Below are 18,645 nucleotides of genomic sequence, written 5' to 3' on the forward strand. Positions count from 1 at the left end.
TACGACAGATCTCCCACACACATTTATTTCAGGCCAAATCCCCACACAAACAAAACATACAGAGGACTTTTCGAAAAACAAACGATGTCATGAATCCCTCTCGATACCGTGTAGAACCAATCGTAAGTGCTAGGGGGCGTCTCGTGGATGTGTGTGACGTGTGCGAGTGGAGATGCGCGTTGACGAGGGTGTTGGTAACGCAGAGAGCATGGAACAGCAGGGACAGACTGATGCACCAGCAGGGGGAACGGAGATGTGACAAGATCCATGTCAGAGGTGACTGTAGGTGGCCAGAGGACACAGCCTGTGAGAGCCCATCTTCATGGCTGTCAGAACGGAGGAGGAGAAGAGAGGGGGGAAAGAGAGAGTCATCGACTGGTCAGCTTGTAAATGCTTAACTCAATGTCCTGTCCAGCTCTTGTGCGGAGGTCATTATTATTATATAGACTCAAAACATTGTTGGGGTTTGAAAAATAATTGACATAACCATTCCTGTAAATAAACCCCCAATTTGCACCTGGCTGGGGTAGAGAGCTTAGGTACAGATTTAGTGCAGCTAAGGTTCTCTGTTTAACACCTACACATGTAGCTGTGGAACCAGGTCTCAGAGCGATCCACCAGACAGGAAGTCCACTCTCGCAGAGTAACCTTCCTGTTCCTGTTCTGGTCACATGACCTGCACACACAGCACAATCATGTCATGCTTGGCTGACCAGATAAAAACACTTGCCTTGAGAACACATATGCTCACAAACTCCAGCACACTAATAAAAATGGCAACACACACACAAACACACAATCTCAGTATGCAAACAGAGATCTTCCTAACAGTAATGCGCGCACCTATGATCATAATACTGTATGCAAACAAATGCATCTGCACACATTTAATTGGCCCATCACAGTACATTTGTCTTGACCCCCACAAAACATTATCTTTGAAGGGTAGAGTCTCCATTTGCACTAATCCATAGACAGCGGGTAGCACAGTGGGTAATAAACATTATCATTGCTGGGAATGGGTTGACATTGAGATAGCCAACCTCACTTCCACAAAACCAGTCATTGAAAACTGTCAGAGGGAGAGAAAGAGGGAGAGGGAGAGAGAGAGAGGGACAGGGAGAGAGAGAGAGGGACAGGGAGAGAGAGAGAGAAAGGGACAGGGAGAGAGAGAGAGAGAGGGAGAGGGAGAGGGAGAGAGAGAGGGACAGGAAGAGGGAGAGAGAGAGAGAGAGGGACAGGGAGAGAGAGAGGGAGAGAGAGAGAGAGAGAGAGAGGGACAGAGAGAGAGAGAGAGAGAGAGAGGGGCAGGGAGAGAGAGAGGGAGAGAGAGAAAGTCAAACACAGAGAGACAAAATGTACAGGATAAAAAATGTCTTGATGAAATATGGATAGATAAAAACCCTGTCAGTCGTGTGTGAAAGGAGAGAAGGGAGGATTTGGAAGGCAGGGTCCTTCACCGGAGGGAGTGGAAGGATGGATGGGGTGAGAAGGAGGAGAGGAGGGGTGTACACAGGAAGGAGGGCTGGTGGGGCGGGAGGGGGCTGGTGTGGAAGGGGTTCAGAGAGGACAGGATGCTGGGAGGTGTGACATGGGGGCGGAGGTGAGAGCCCAAACGGGGTGACACATTTGAACCCTCTCTAAATTCTGCTGCAGTGACTTGGAAGAACGTGGTTCGCATTAGTCACTAAAATGATTATATCGAACTTGTTACTTTCTGTCAAAAGCTGAGTACAGATACAGATGCTCTCAGTGTATTTCATTCTAGATCATTCTCGAAGATATAACACTGATTGGAAACTGCAGGGATACTGTGTATGATGGCATGTCAGGAATGTATGTAATTTAGTCACGCATGAACTTGTCGCACCGTTAAAGCTCTTTCAAACATTCTCATTGGTTGGTTTTGAGGAACTAATAAGGGTGAAATGGTGGAATCAACTACCCACCTCCATCAGAGACACTGACTGTCTCCCCACCTTCAATAATAGGCTCAAGACGCACTTGTTCCGGGAGTCAGATGGCTGAGCGGTGAGGGAGTCGGGCTAGTAATTTGAAGGTTGCCATTTCGATTCCCAGCCATGCCAAATGATGTTGTGTCCTTGGGCAAGGCACTTCACCCTACTTGCTTCGGGGGGAATGTCCCTGTACTTACTGTAAGTCGCTCTGGATAAGAGCGTCTGCTAAATGACTAAATGAAATGAAAATGAAATGAGTACAACGGCACTTAGGAATGATTGTCTGGACCTGAGGTTTCAGGATCACAATGACTCTAATTGAGAGTCTTGTTGCTCTTGTTGGTTAGTTGTAACTGACTTAAAACTATTGTACTTGCTGTGTAATATATTTTTGTTGCTTGCTTTTTCCCCACAGTTACACCCTTGCACTTTTGAGGTTCATGTTGTTAAATTGTTTAATTGTAACTTGTTCAACTACATGCTCTTATGGTTCTTCCCTTTGGGACTCCTTGGGAGTTTTCACAATGTATGCTTCATGTTTTGGTGACCCGCAATATTTGGGGCTACCTCGTTGTTATGATCAGTGACCTATACACTTTTGTAAAACTCTCTTTTGGAAGTCGCTTTGGATAAAAGCATCTGCTAAATGAATAAATGTAATGTAAATGTAAGTGTACTATGTGTTAAAACGAATTGCTAGCGAATTGCTAGCTTTAGAAATACGGGCTTACACACGGCTCACCATAAGGATAATTGAGATTGTGGATCATTATTAATCTCTTCTCTAATTAGATATCAAATTGACCCAAGGAATCATAGATGAATTTGAAAACCCTTTTTCTATTGTTCTCTTTTCCGAGAGATTTGGAACCAGGTCTTGGAGGTTCCATATTTTTAAAGAGTGCTGCCATTGGATGAATCTAGGGAAGTTGTACAGGTTCCACTCACTTAAAGAAGTCTGTAGCGCAGTGCTCCAGAGGCATCCTCTTGTAGCGCAGTTTCCTGAGGTCTCTTCTGCTCAGCTTACCATCCCTGTTCCTGTCCAGCAAGATAAACCTCCTCTGGAGAGGGGAGGAGAGGAGGAGGGGAGGAGAGGAGGAGGGGAGAACAGGAGAAGAGGAGAAAGGGGAGACAAGGCGAGAGAAGAGATGTGAGGAGAGGATTTTAATGCTGAGAGAAACCCACTGACATAGAATCATACCTCATACCTGTACAACACATGTTAAATGGAGTTCTGTTCTGTTCTCTTTGAAGTTTATTATAGTTTACTGTGGAGTCTACATGAATCTACGGGGGGCATTCTAGAATAGCAGGGCTTGTGTCAGAAAAGCATGATGGCAAAGGGAGGAGGAGACCAGATGGGATTCAAGATGTAGAGAGCTGAAAGATAATAAAGGCCATAAGGTCAAGGAGACAGGGTTAGGGATCTAGTATTACCAGCCTGTAAAACATGCTTAATGAATAATTTAGTGATTATTGATCATCGTCTATTTATATAATACCTCTTGACCCCTTCTCTCCACCCCCCGTCCCCCCCCCCCCCGTCCCCCATGTTGTTCTGCTGAAGACTACACTATGGAAGGCAACAGGAACTAGTTCACCCTAATGGAGGTTTCTCTTGGGAGGTTTAGGGATGCTTGCGCAGACTCAACAATACCCAGAGATGCCTCGAGCATAGTTGCCAACCTAACACAAATATACCGCCCCAAAACACCTTCTGTAGGTTTTACAATACAGATCTGCTATGAGAGTAGTTTGACATGACTGCTGTTGTTATATAATCTCACAGGTACCTCTCCCCTCCACCGGACCAGATTGGCTCACTCCCGGGGTTACCTGGGCTAGTTCCGTCCTCCGGGCGTGGCTGAGGCAGCTTTGGGGAGGCGCCGCGGGGGTGTAAGACTTGCCCATGCGACTCAGCAGGAGGAACCAATCCAAGAGGCGGTACGGGAACTGACCAAACTCCTCCTCTGTGCAGTTTGCCTGTGGAACTGTGAGACGCACAACCTCGTTGGGAGTCAGGTGGCTGAGCGGTTAGGGAATCGGGCTAGTAATCAGAAGGTTGCTGGTTCGATTCCCCGGCCGTGCCAAATGATGGTGTGTCCTTGGGCAAGGCACTTCACCCTACTTGATGCTCTGGATAAGAGCGTCTGCTAAATGACTTAATGTAATGTAACCTTGTTGACCCCATCCATGTGTACTGTATCTGTTAGGTCTTTCAGTTAATCCTTAAGCCTTGCGTGTGTGAGCGTGTGTGAGCGTGTGTGCGAGCGGGTGCGAAGGGGTGCGAGCAGGTGTGATTGCACAGTCGTGTACGTGGGATGCCCTCGCGCGTCCTCACCCAGACAAGGTCCGGCGTGCGCCAATCCTATGCGGCGTCTCTTGCGACAGGCTTCTTCATGCAGCAGACACTCGTTCCCGTATGTCTTCCCTAGAACGCTACACACTGGCGCCCTCTTCCTGCAATCACAAGCCACTGCATGAATAACGCTATATCCTGATGCACCTGCAGGCTCGTCTGTGATGACAAACGGCCCATGAGAGTTGGCCTGTTTGCTGTTGTGCGAGTGAAGACATGTTAGACGAGGGGACACCTGGGGCAGGTCTGGGGACACACACACTTGGGGACCAGAAGGCCGTGCTCTGGAACCACCTGACACCAGGAGCCTATCGGACTGCGGCATTTCAGCAACTCACACAATTTGGCTGAGAGATAGAGAGGGAGATAGAGAGGGAGAAGGAGAGAGTTCAGCGTCAAGCTTTCTGCAAGGATGGTATGCACTTTTTATCAAAGTCCCTCATAGAGCATCATGTGTTTTGTCAAAGGGGTGGAGGGTTGTGGAAGTTTACAATAAATATTTGATGAATGAAAGGAAAGAAAGATTAAAGGCGGCACAGACAAACAAATAATATATTTGCTAAACAAATGACGAGATGTGAGGGGGAGGAGGAGATGTCTCACCTGGGTCCACCCTGCCGATATACGGCCTCAGACTGGCCTCTGTCTGTCTCTGTCTGCGCTGCGCTCTGCCCCCCTGCAACCCCTCACACACACACACACACACATTCCTCAAGTTTGACATTGAACAGATGTTTGACTTTTCATGCTCACAGTTGTACAGTACACTGCTGAATGACAGTTTGGAATGAGATGTACTGTACCACATGAGAAACAAACACTTCTGAAATACCACAGATGATCTGATCTTTGTTGAGATATGGAGTTTCTCGAATACGCATGGTGACAGTGATTCTTTCACACAACTTTCTTCAAACTGATGCTTAGACAGCTCTAGGAAAATACTTTCAACGAAAGACAGGTCTTCATAGAACTTTTATTGTGTATGCTTTCCCTCGGGAATGAGCTTCTTCCTCCCTCAACTCTAACCCCCAGCCTCATCCCTGGCCCCAGCCTCAGCCTCGTACCCAGCCCAGTCCCTGGCCACCGCCCTCATCCTTAGTCCCAGCCCCAGCCTCCGCCTCAGCCTCAGCCCCAGCCTCATACCCAGCCCAGTCCCTGGCCCCAGCCCCCATCCTTAGCCCCAGCCTCAGCCTCGTACCCTGCCCAGTCCCTGGCCTCAGCCCCAGCTTCATATGCTTTGTAGTTCACGCCAATCCCACATCTGGCCTGGTTGGACAGTAGACTGATGAGAAACAGGTGCACATCTGACCTCAAATCCTGTGCACAATCCTGTTCACCACCAGAACAATTTAACACCAATGTAAATACTGTCAAGACCATAGCATTTACTAATCCATAACAAACATGCAAGCAACAAACAGTCCGCCACCGTAAAAGCCACATGTTTTGTGCCAAGCAGGAAATTGTCAACCCTTCTAGACAAATTGAGCTGTTTCTTCTGCAGCCTGGTGGGCTTGTACACAGTGTGCTACAACAGGCTGTTTGCATAGAGGCAGGTGACACTCACCATAACCACATCAGGAACAGGTGGGTGGGTCACCAGCAGGAAGAGGACTGTGTGTACGCTCAGGTGCATGGTCAAGAAATAAAGACGACCAAAACAGGAGGCTTTCTAAACCTGCAGAATAAATAAACCAAACATAACCACACACATCCTCCAATATAAAACTGAAAGACCATTAGCATAATTTCCACATACGTTTATCACAACCATTAACCAATTTCTCCTTCCAAACACCAAATGGTTTGTCTGTGTTCCACGCAGGGGAATCCAATAATGGGGTATAAAACATAGAAACTGTCAGAGGAATGCAATCATGTTCCATTACTGTGGTGGAGGCTTGAGTTACACAGAAGGAACATTATGCTGTCAACACAGGAAGTCATTATGGAATAATAAGCCATTTATTCTCTTAAAAAAATCTTACCAGTGCTTCCCTCTCTCGTCTTCTCGTTCCTCAGCTCTTCACTCTCTCGCCAGCTGCATACCTTTCTCTCCTTCTTTCTCAGTCTTTTGTGGTAGCTGTATTTTATAGCTTACAGTACCTCTGCTGTCTATCCTTTCTCTCTCTCCCTCCCTCTCTCTTTTTATTTGATTTTCTATTTCTACATTCTCCCCCGATTTACCTCTCCTCCCCCCCCCCCCTTCTGAAAGGTTCCCTCTCTTCTCTTCATATTTGCCCCCTGTTCAAACAGATGACATTTCGGTCAGGCAGCCAAAACTGCAATGGGGTAGAAGTGATGAAAAAGAGAGAGAAAAAGAGAAAGAGAGAGGGGGGAGGGAGAGGGGGAGATAGAGAGAGAGAGAGAGAGAGAGAGAGAGGGGGGGGGGGGGGTAAATAAATGGACCACTGCCAACCTCAATGAGAACCAGTATCCCCTTCCTCTACAAATCTGTATAACACACACACACACACACACACACACACACACACACACACACACACATACACACACAAACGAACATCAGTTGCAGCTTCAAATTGGGCACCATGGGGCATAGTGACTGACTCACTAACTTAACAGCATGTATAATGCAGCCTGCATGCTAACCACTGCCACCTACCGGCCATTATAATGTTACAGACACGGGAACGTTATTACATTGTGGTTAAGTTTGTTTTTTTCTTCTAGATAGGGAATCTTTCTGAGGACAAGATCGGAGACCTGTATCAGCCCTACAAAGGCCACACAGGTAGCTCATACATACAACATTTGCATCTTTACAAACAATTTAACAGAGATTAAACTGAATATACAATGATACATGCATTCATAGGACTGAACATTTAGCTAAAATAAAACGCTACAGAGAACAGAGAATCCCCTATAAAAATGTATTCATTAATCCTTGACTTGGCCTATTGTCCACAACACTCTATATCTACACAAAACAAAGGAATCAAGAACCATCTTTTTTTTCTACTAGAAATGCACACTAAGTCTATATAGAACATACTTTTAATAGATTTGAAAATAATCCTCATGTTCTTTTAATTCAAGCGGCGAATCGGGTTGGATGTCCCAGGCCTTTTCAACATGAGCGCGAGCAGCACTTTATGAACACGCGACAACTGGGCGGGATGAAAAAAGTATAATACGTGACGTCAGTGTAAACAGCGTTTTTGATGGTTTCGACTGAGGCCAAAGGGGAAGAGCTAAAACAAGGTGGCATTCGTGATTTTTAAATGACAATTACTCATCGTTTAGGACTGTATTTGTGCTTGTTTGAACATTAGCCTACCGTAGAGATAATAAAACGCGCATCACGTGCGATCCCACGGTTTGAGATTAGAGATGTCGTCAAGCCACCGGGGTCCAGGTGACGCTCCGCCTAGACATGATCAAGCAGAGCGGAGGATGTTGGAATGATTAAGCATCATCTGGTATCATTGGGAAATTCCTGCGACTGTTAGGTACGCTACTATGTTCTTGTCGAAATTGGTTTTCTGGTGTAGAAAATATACATAGTTTGCCTTTACTCGCGCATGGATCTTGTTTATTAGCATTTGTTCATCCGATCTATCATTATTCGACGTTCTGTAGGACTTGTTCGGCACTGTGCGCCAAATGCTGTGTTGCACGGTTTCTATAACTAGTTTATTGTATTCCACTAATTAAAAGCAGAAGCGTATCGGACGCTGTCTTTAACTAAATACGATTTGTATGAGTTTTTAAATGAAACATTGGCGAATGTGTAGGGTGGTACCATTTCAAATGGTCATACAGGATTAGAGGACAGCATAGTCCATCGTCGTTCCGCCGATTTTCGCTTTCTCTAAGTATTTCCCGTAATTGTTCATATTTAGTTGAAAACGGTCCTCAGAAATACACGCGGTCGCTGATGTAGCCTACTTCTGCTTAAAGTGACTGGAAGATAGCTGCAACTTCAGAAGAGTTCACACAGCACTGCCTTTGAGACTGGACTATCCAAATGACCGAGTTGTAACTGCATCATTTTATTCAAGGTAAGACAATAACAAAAAGTAATTGCTCATAAAAATACTATAATTGTCTGTCATTATCACAGTCGCTAACTTTATAAAACAAAGTTAGACAAGACCAATAGTGTCAACGCTATGCAGTTTAACACATGTATAGTTTTTTATTTATTTACAAGATTAGACATGCAACACTAGGGTCACTTGACATAACATTTGAATCGATGACTTGTTCTGTAGCTAAGTCTGGACTGCTGTATATCCCAGGGTTGTCATGTTTTAATGGTACAGCGCAGTCACTGTGTTCAGCAATGATTCACGCATCCCTGTGTGTTCCCTCTCATCAACTTCCCGTCCCGTCAGGGACGGGAAGACGGGAAATCTGCAGCCTTCTGTTGTCTAGCCAGGCAGAAGACTAACCTTGTTTTATGCAACATCACTTCCCTATGGGGATGTGACTCAAAACGAGCCTTGTAGAAGTCACTGTACCGTGAATGGGTATGCTTTTATATAATAGTGGCAGAAAAAGACCCATGTCAATTATGTAAGCTTAGCTATTAGCATTTCCATTGGCTGGAGATGGATGTTCATAATATGCCCCCAAGAGAAATCCCAGACTTGCCATAGTCATCAAATAGGCAGTTTAAATGAAAATGTCAGATGCTGAATGAAATTAAAGGAACCAAAGCTTTAATACATATTCTTCTTGTAAGATAACAAAATCCTTTCAAACCATTTAATGGAATCTTTACAGAGATTAACACAACACAGACTATGCATGAAGTTAGTGCCAATCAAATAGTTGCGGTAGGGAATATATACCAGACTTCTAGATTCTACAGTGTGTATATATACTGTATTCTACAGTTTAGAGTATCGTAGCAGGTTTTGTGTGACATGCTCCAACCAGACAGCGCTAAGCACCCCATAATAAACACCTCTTATCTGCATCAGAAACTCCAGTCCTTGCTGTAAGTGAATGCTGTTAGCGTGAGCGAGATACATTTCCATTTAGTCATTTAGCAGACGCTCTTATCCAGAGCGACTTACAGTAAGTACAGGGACATTCCCCCCGAGGCAAGTAGGGTGAAGTGCCTTGCCCAAGGACACAACGTCAGTTGGCATGACCGGGAATCGAACTGGAAACCTTCGGATTACTAGTCCGACTCCCTCACCGCTCAGCCACCTGACTCCCGAGACAGACACATTCCCTGGTCTTTTCTGCTTCTAGCCCCGTGTGTGTTCCCCTGCCACCTGCCACCTGTCTACCCTGTCAGGGTCTGCCCTGCCGTGTTTACAGCCATGACCACCCGCCCCCAGCTCACTGCATCTGCCTGAAAAGGACCCCCCAAATAGCATGCTTCTTGGGCTCCGAGAAGGGCCCAAGGTTGGTGTGAGTGTATGCGTCTGGTCTTGAGAGAGCCTGCACACCCAGTGTCACCTGTCACGGTCAGCGTGTGAGAGGACATGCCAGTCATACTCAGCCACACATGTGTCCCTGAAGTTCTAGTTCAGCAGATAAGATGTCAGAGAGAGAGAGAGAGAGAGAGAGAGAGAGAGAGAGAGAGAGAGAGAGAGAGAGAGAGAGAGAGAGAGAGGGAGAGGGAGAGGGAGAGGGAGAGGGAGAGGGAGAGGGAGAGGGAGAGAAATAAAAACTGTTTCTCCTTCTTAAAAAAGAAATAAATGATCTATGACAGAATAGTCATAGATCAGGCATAGATAGATACAGGCTCTGAAAGCTGGGTTTACTTGTGGTCTGGTTTGACCGAAGTCTGATCTGTATACACCTCGCTGACTCTGGTTCCACTCTCGCGCTATAAGACCCATCATTGGGGGCTAAATTTAGCCGAGCTTATCAACCTCGTCCCAGCCTTAAGGCTAACAGTGTTTCACAGAACTGGGATAGCTTGAGTTCAATCTGTCATAGTTAGTGTATCATGTAATCAGCTACATTCATGTTGATGTCAGGATTGTTATCTTTGTATGTGCCTTATTTACTGCACATGGTCTGACCATAGAGGCTGTGAGTAGCTTTTTTGCAGACTGGTGAAGGTGAGTGTAGAACCTAATGCACAATACATTGCTGTGGGTCTTGTGTGTGTTATGAGTGTAAAGTTTCTAAATAGACTGTAGCCACTCGTGTCTGTGCTGCCATGTTGACAAACCGTTTCATCCAGTTATATAGAGTCTAATGTATGGGATCATAGCCAGGCGTTTTCACACACACAGATAAGACCTTGCTATGGTATCCTTCAGAAAGCCTGGCAGTGTCATGTGATGCACAGCCTACAGGCACCCTATAGGGTCTGTATGCTCCTGTGGGGGCTGTTTATAGTGCTCTGGTATGCTCTAAGCATGTGTATGCACTTGAGTGTATTAAGAAGCAGAGAGTGTGTTTAAAATCTATGCTTGATTTCTGCTTGAGGATTCTGTGGCTGAGGCAGTTATCCATGCTGCTCTTGGGATGCCCAGCAGACTGCTGGTGAAAAGGGAGGGAGTCAGGTGGCTGAGCGGTTAGGGAATCGGGCTAGTATTCCTAAGGTTGCTGGTTCGATTCCCGGCTGTGCAGATTGACGTTATGTCCTTGGGCAAGGCACTTCACCCTACTTGCCTCGGGGAGAATGTCCCTGTACTTACTGTAAGTCGCTCTGGATAAGAGTGTCTGCTAAATGACTAAATGTAAAAATGTAAATGTAAAAAAGACGGTTGCTCTGGCCAGTGTGAGGGGGTTTTCCATAACAAAGCTGCCGCGATGAAGGGAAGGAGATGGTTGGCGTCCCACCTTAAGATCAAATTGTGTCCCCTCGTATTTTTCGATTCACATTACCATACCAGTGACATCTGTGCAGTTGTCCCCCAAGAATGCATGACCAGGTATTCGTTTTAATTTGTGTCTCAAATCTTTGACAAAGCCCCTGTTAGACAGTGTCAGGTGAAGTCTTTGGGGATGGTCACATTCAGGGCTTTCTGGTTTTGGTTTGATCAGTGTCCCGGCTCCTACTCCCTTCCGTGGGTGTAAAGACATGGAAATGACATTCTCATTCAAACAACCTATTTGCATAGCCAGGGGAACAAGCTTCTTCCGGCTCATTGGATGGCTGAACACCCAATAGAATGTGAGATGACATCAGAAGAACATCTCGTATAGATAAGGAATTGTGCTGATATCTGGTTGCCAGGAAACTGCAAACGTTTGTCAGTTGTTGTTCGTTGGCCTTCAGCAGATCGTTGAGTTGTAGCTGACTCAAAACTGAGATTTTGTTACAGGGGGTTAGTTAGTTAACCCTCCCGTATACTGCGGGCATAGATCAGGAATCTGAAGGGAGACATTAAGTATTATATGATAACTTCATGTCCTTACAGCCTTGGACTGACCAGTCACTGTAGCTTTAATATTGTGACTCATACCAGAGTCACGGTGTTGTGGTGACATCACTGCGTGTCAGATGGACCCCGCGGGGAGAGATAATGGAGGTGTGTCAAACCACTTCACCAGTCAGGACACTGGGAGTGGTGTTTCATATGCTAGTGATGTCATACTGAATGAGATAATGGGGTAAATGGAGGAGACTTAATAAAGGTATAGGATACACAGACAACTTGTGACAAGTCTGCTTTGAGTCTTCAGTTGCTGTGTGTGTGTGTGTGTGTGTACGTCATGTGAGAGTAAACCTCCTCATGCTGATGGGATTACTCTTAGCCTGCACTCTGGTGCCTCTCAGCACTGCGTCGGTGATCTCTGTGTGTACGTGTGTGTGTATCAGTACTTTCCTTTTTGAAGCCAGGGTGTTGCACGGCAACGTGTTACAGGATCCATGTGTTACAGGATCCATGTGTTACAGGATCCATGTGTTACAGGATCCATGTGCTACAGGATCCATGTGCTACAGGATCCATGTGTTACAGGATCCATGTGTTACAGGATCCATGTGTTTTCTTGTCTCTCCAAAACCTTCATGTGCGCTGTGCTACTCTCAGTACAGTACTGCAGTCTGAACTTGCTGTCTCAGTTATAAAGCCGATGTCTGCTGGGTAAGATGATCCTTATCTCCCGGTGAGCGGGTGTGTTTAAGCATTAGAGGGTCACGTTGCCTGAAAGACCCCCTCCTTGTCATCATGATACGAGGAGATCGGTGTGGTCCATGTTTGCGAGATCATGCTAGCAATGCCATCCAGCTGTCTCATTCAGTACTCTCATTACCTCTCAACGGTGTCACTATTTAGATTACTAGCAACTGGACACCAAGGTAGTATGATGCAGCATATGCACAGCCTGTTAGCCTTTCTCTGTGTGTGTGTGTGTATAGCATGTCAACAGACAGAGTTCTTCAGTGTATTTCCTTGTTCTACACAGGACATTTTTTTCTGAACATTTCTCCATATAATTTCCAAGTATGTTGTTGTTAGTGATTCAGTAATTTCTTTCTAGGTTGTGGTGTGTCTAAAGTACACAGGAGCGAGGTCACATGCTCTGGCTGTCGCACAGTGGTACGAACACAGAGGACTAAGGCAGGGCTAATATTTCCATGAATGAATCTGACACACACAAAGACTTGTGATTCCTAGTCCAATGAGGGCATTCCACATCAGCTCATATAACAAAACCTCAGTCTGTTTCACACTTCAAAAAGCCATGGAGTACATAACTAATACACTTTACTCTTCAGCTTACTTTCTGTGTAAGCATAGCACGGTCTAACATGCATATCAGAATCAGAATTCGGTATTCTGATTCTGATCCTGACATGTCTGAACAGACAGAAAAAACAAACAGTTTGCTTCTCCTTCTGTGTGTTAAACGGCTTGACAGGGATAGCAGGGAGTCTGTTGAGAGAGACAGTGGTCAGTAGCTGCTCCTGTGTTTAATACTGTGTGGACTTCCTGCTCCGCTCTGCTCCCATAAACTGCTGTAACGACCCGGCTGACAGTGATTGACAGCTCCAACGCTGCAGAGGGACACTTATCAGCCTTAGCTCTCCCCGCCAGCCAATCCAGAGCCTGGAAATAAACGGTTTGTCAAAGGCACACGAGCCCTCTTCTGAATGTTCACGTCAAGGTCATAAAGGCTGACGCACGCACAGAGACACACACACAGTTTTTTCACTAGAGTGTGTGTCGGTCAGCTGCACAAGAGGAGATCACTATAGAAAAGAGGGGAGGAGAGGGGAGGAGAGGAAGGGAGAGGAGAGGAGAGGGGAGGAGAGGGGTGTGGTGGAAGGGAGAGGAGAGGGGAGGAGAGGGGTGTTGTGGAAGGGAGAGGAGAGGGGAGGAGAGGGGTGTGGTGGAAGGGAGAGGAGAGGGGAGGAGAGGGGTGTGGTGGAAGGGAGAGGAGAGAAGAGTTGAAAAGAGAAAAGTGATGGTGAAGGGGTGAATGTGATGATGAAGATAGCACAGGAGGCATCGAGGCAGCAGGAAGTATGATCTAAATCAGATTTCCTGTATTAAAGCTCCAGCCCCACTACTAATGGTCCAGTCTTGCTGCCGGCTGCAACACCACATCGCATCAAACAGTCATTAGGAGAGAAGCAAATGGAGGAATGAGAATTAATGGATGGGTGTTTGTTGGTTAGGGCGGTTCTGAGTTACTACGTACATCTTTCACTATTAGTCATACAGTATCCTATAACCTCCATTTAGGCCTCAGTCTATCAGTCTTGGTTCTGTAAATGATTTCTCTCTTGTTATTAGTTATTAGAAAGCTGCAGCAAAAAGGAAATGGATTACACAGATCACTGAAGCAAAAAGGTTTACATACACTGTCTCAGTGAACTAAGAAACAGCCCTCCCTTTTCATTCTACAGCTCTGCCTGTCTGGAAGACATCTCAGGTGTGCAAGATGTAATTCAGAAAACACAGTAACCCAGACTTGTAAACCACCCTTGCATGCGGCGCTCAATAGGCTTTTATTTGCCTCCCCCATTTTATTTGAATGTCAAACACTCAGTTTGTGATAAAACCATACTTTGCTAAATGTGGGCATATTGTGGCCTATGCTTTGATATTTAATGGGGCGGTTTGACATCACAGAAGCATGCCTTTTAGCCGAGTGAGTTATTTTTCCGAAACTCGCTAGCTTTATAAGTTACCTAGCATTATACTCTTAGCAATGGTACTACCATGCTAGTGTTACTTGTTAGCCTTTTCTATTTAGTACATTCTGAAGCCATACTAAAGGGTTTGTCGTTTAGTTTTTAACACTATCAATGTATCAATGTTCAAATCACATATTTGTGACGCTACTAGGTTAAAAGTGAATATTGAGGATTCAGGCTGTTTTACTGACTGTTTTACTGACTGTAAAAGAAACAACAGGCCATCAGCCTCAACAACAGTAGTTTGGTTCATACCTAGTCTGTCAGACCCACATCATCTCCTTCATACATGTGGATACAAAGCTTTGCATTTTCAGTGGCTTGGAGTCGGAGATGAACTCTGCTGATAACAGCTGTAACTGGGTGAGGACTCTGAGAAAAAATTAACATTTTAGAGCTAGCCAGGGCGAATAATCGAGCAACTCTTCAATTCAAACTGCTCGCAGTCAGTGTCGTTGGGCTGATGGTAAGGGTAGACTACTGGTTTGTTGATGTGTGCGGGTCATACTACACCCCTCGTTCTCTCTCCTGTCACTCCCTGAGTCTGGCAGCATTATGGGTGTGTGCCACTCAATAGGAAATATTAAAGCAGCCATGAAAGGCTTTTTCCGACAGTGTGTGTGTGTGTGTATACACACACACACACACACACAGTTTGTCCTCCCAACCCACTTCTACCATACATCACCTCAACCACAGACGTAGACAACATCTGTACGATTGAAGAAGCTCTTCCTGTTGCACAATTTTTACCTGGACTGGGTGCCGACCACGCTTTCAGACAGATAAAAGGAGAGTCCCTCGTTTGTCTGAACGACTTCCTCTGTTTCCCTGCCTGCTTGTGTTGTTGTTGACTGTAACGCTGAGAATCTGGATATCTTCAGAGGGGTCAGACCAGGTGGTCTGTGTAGGTTAACACTTCACAGCACTAACTTCTACTGTTACTGTTGTTCGTGATGTCTGTGGGATCTGTCAGTCTCTCTGTTCTTCAGTCACAGAGAGACTCTGTGTGTGTGTGTGTGTGTGTGTGTGTGTGTGTGTGTCTGTGCCGGTTGTATTGCAGCTTTGTCTGTACTAACTCTCCTTTTCTCATCTGATTTGCCAAACACAGTTGTTGTGTACCGTTAGCATAGCTTTCCATGCAGTCTCATTCGATTAGCCTCACTTAGCAAAGCATCAGTGTTGCTTAGTTTCCTCTCTTACTCAAATACGCGTTCGTTAGCATAGCTTCTAAAGCTCTCTTGACTGCATCATTCAGTTGGCATCTGCTAGTGGGTAGTTTAGCTTGATTTCCACTCCCGTTGTGAATGGTGTAGTGATGGGATTTTGGAGGGAGTTTGAAGGAGGACTTTTCTATTATGTTCTTGCCATCATGCTCTTGTTATGGAGCCAGGGGAAGGGTGACCCTGTGCCCTCATGGGGACAGACTGAGGGGTTGTCCTGGGTGTTGGGTTCCAGTGTATCCCCATCATGTGGGAACAGTGCCATATGGCTTCCAGGCTGAGGTTTTATAGAGTTATCGATCAAACCCATTGATTAGTTCTCCAGCTCGGATGACAAGCTTGAGTTATGGGAGGGTGCAGGCGGGCAGGCATGGAGGCAGTGAGGCAGGAGGGAAGGCAGAGAGAGAGAGGCGGACATGCATGGAGGCAGTGAGGCAGGAGGGAAGGCAGAGAGAGAGAGGCGGACAGGCATGGAGGCAGTGAGGCAGGAGGGAAGGCAGAGAGAGAGAGGCGGACAGGCATGGAGGCAGTGAGGCAGGAGGGAAGGCAGAGACAGAGATGCGGACAGGCATGGAGGCAGTGAGGCAGGATGGAAGGCAGAGACAGAGAGGCGGACAGATACGGGCAGGAATTCTGTTTGTGTCAAGTCAGCTTAGTGGGACTGAGAGCACAGAAAGGAGGAGAAGAGGGAGGAGGAGGTGGGGGTCGATACAGTTAGACTTAGCTGCCCGACGGCCAGTGCCGAAGCACTATCTAGGGAGTCAGGTGGCTGAGCGGTTAGAGAATTGGGCTAGTAATCAGAAGGTCGCTAGTTTGATTCCCGGCCGTGCCAAATGACGTTGTGTCTTTGGGCAAGGCACTTCACCCTACTTGCCTTGGAGGGAATGTCCCTGTACTTACTGTAAGTCGCTCTGGATAAGAGTGTCTGCTAAATGACTAAATGTAAATGTAAAAACCGATAACTCAGTTTGTCTGTTTCAATCCTCCTCATCTTCACTCCTGGTCTCTGTGCTGTCTTCCCTCTTCAGACAGCCCACACTGAACCCCACTACCCCTGGGGTCCAGCTGACTGGGCCGGCTTGCTTTGTGACAGAGGAGTGGAGAAGGTTCTGGAAGACGTTAGGGTTTGGAGAAGAGGGGCCCAGAGGGAGGGCGGGTGATTCCCTCGCAGGGGCCTGAGGCTTGGAGCTGTCACAAACTATCTGTGTCCATCCTGTCGCTCCTGAATAATGCTACTCTGTACTGTGTAGGGTCGGGGCGTAGACTAGACGTGTGTGTTAATGTGCCAGTAGGACAGTGAACCGAATTGCTGGAAGAGAAACGAATGGCCTCATTCTTGCCCAGTCCCATCTCCCACTGTATAGGGCAACACGTTAATAGCAGCTATCTGTGGTGCTCGTTCTCAAACGTTCTGCAGATGCGAACAAAGAAGATTGTTGGTTCACACGGTATCGTCGTGTGACAGGGAAACGAGATGACTCGTCTGTTTGTCTCTGCAGCACTGCCAGGTACCATGTCCTCATGGCAGGAGGCACCAGAAGCTTCTCTGGAAGAAAGAAAGTGCAGTCCTGGTGGATAAGGGTGAACGGAGCGAGTCCCTTTTGAAGTGGACACACACATACGCACAAACAAATGCACACATGAAGATGAGGTAGTGAAAATGGATGGAAGGATGAATGCAGGTGCAGCTGATGTTAGTTTCGGGCTGTTTGTTTCCCATAATTCATCAGGGTGGGGGATGAAAACATGAACCGTCAGTGACAGATGGTGTGGTGCTTCCACTCCTTGTATCCGTGTGTAGCTCCGTGCGTGCGGCCTGTTTGTATTATCTCTGTTTATGAAGGGTGTTAATGGGAACTAGTAACTGACTGTGAATAACAGCTGCCTATAGAAATCTCTCTCTCTGTTATCGAAATAGAAGCGTACGTTTGAGATAAGGAAGTCGTTTCAGAATGAATGGGGAAGTTCTTTGGAAGAACCCCGGCTTAGCCGCATGGTGGAGGTGGATGTGGTGGAGGTGGATGTGGTGGAGGTGGATGTGGTGGAGGTGGTGGAGGTGGATGTGGTGGAGGTGGATGTGGTGGAGGTGGATGTGGTGGAGGTGGATGTGGTGGAGGTGGTGGAGGTGGATGTGGTGGAGGTGGATGTGGTGGAGTTTCGTGGCGAGTCTGTGTGGACGTGAACGGGACGGTCCAGGGGGATCCTGTGGAATCATGACAGCGGAGCATGAGGGAGAGAGTCAGGTGGCTGAGCGGTTAGGGAATCGGGCTAGTAATCAGAAGGTTGCCAGTTCGATTCCCGGCTGTGACAAATGACGTTGTGTCATTGCGGGCAAGGCACTTCACCCTACTTGCCTCGGGGGGAATGTCCCTGTACTTACTGTAAGTCGCTCTGGATAAGAGCGTCTGATAAATGAGTAAATGTAAATGAGGGAGAAGCCCTCTAATCTCACCCCACCTACCTACCCCTGCTACCCTGCCCCCTCCCAGGGCAAAGGGGCTTTAGCTGCCCTGGATGCATCTGACCTGATTATCATAGGAAGCGTGTGTGTGTGTGTGTGCGTGCGAGAGAGAGAGGGAGATTAGTGATGGTGGCATGGCCAGGCGGGCACCTCGATAGCAGTGAGTGTAGCTGTGGTGTAGTGTGTGTGTGCGTGCCCGCGTGTGTGTGGGAATGTGGGTCAGTATGTGGCGTTAGGTACCTTTGTCCACACACACATACACACACTGTTATCCAGCATTGTGGATTACTACTCCAATGTCACACTGTGGTTTATGGTTAACTGTGCTTGGATATGAAGTGACACACTGCTGGTCCACCGGTGGTGAACCCACAGAAAACCCCCTTAGGTATACAGCCGTTTCACTACTCCAATACCATCCCCCTTACAAACTGGGTTACAACCGGTTTGTTGTTCAGCGGTTGCTGTTTGACCGTTATTTTCGTCTTGCTGTCAGTTCTGGTCAGAATTCGCGAGGCGATGTGCACACTCAGTCTCACACATGGTCT

The 18,645-nt window shown here is 46.7% G+C and overlaps 1 protein-coding gene across 1 annotated transcript; it reads right to left on the reverse strand.

The window, feature by feature from the left end:
- On the reverse strand, window positions 1-6,458 carry sparcl2 (SPARC-like 2). The gene is made up of 9 exons (XM_067236964.1): window positions 6,309-6,458; window positions 5,888-5,998; window positions 4,921-4,993; window positions 4,553-4,664; window positions 4,300-4,418; window positions 3,795-3,949; window positions 2,907-3,019; window positions 582-676; window positions 1-326 (listed from the first exon to the last, which is right to left on the reverse strand). Exons 2-9 carry the CDS (start codon window positions 5,954-5,956, stop codon window positions 271-273), a joined length of 792 nt encoding a protein of 263 aa, XP_067093065.1. The 5' UTR covers window positions 5,957-5,998; window positions 6,309-6,458; the 3' UTR covers window positions 1-270.
- Between the last annotated feature and the right edge of the window lie 12,187 nt (window positions 6,459-18,645).

Source organism: Osmerus mordax, chromosome 5 (assembly GCF_038355195.1).
Source record: "Osmerus mordax isolate fOsmMor3 chromosome 5, fOsmMor3.pri, whole genome shotgun sequence".
Taxonomy (NCBI): Eukaryota; Metazoa; Chordata; class Actinopteri; order Osmeriformes; family Osmeridae; genus Osmerus; species Osmerus mordax.

Excerpts from the sequence above, each read along its gene's own strand:
- sparcl2 (XM_067236964.1), bottom strand. The coding sequence starts at position 5,956 with ATGCACCTGAGCGTACACACAGTCCTCTTCCTGCTGGTGACCCACCCA. Across the intron at positions 4,665-4,920 it reads TATCGGCAGGGTGGACCCAG|CCAAATTGTGTGAGTTGCTG; the intron begins GTGAGACATCTC and ends TCTATCTCTCAG. Across the intron at positions 327-581 it reads CTGGTTCCACAGCTACATGT|CCATGAAGATGGGCTCTCAC; the intron begins GTAGGTGTTAAA and ends CCGTTCTGACAG.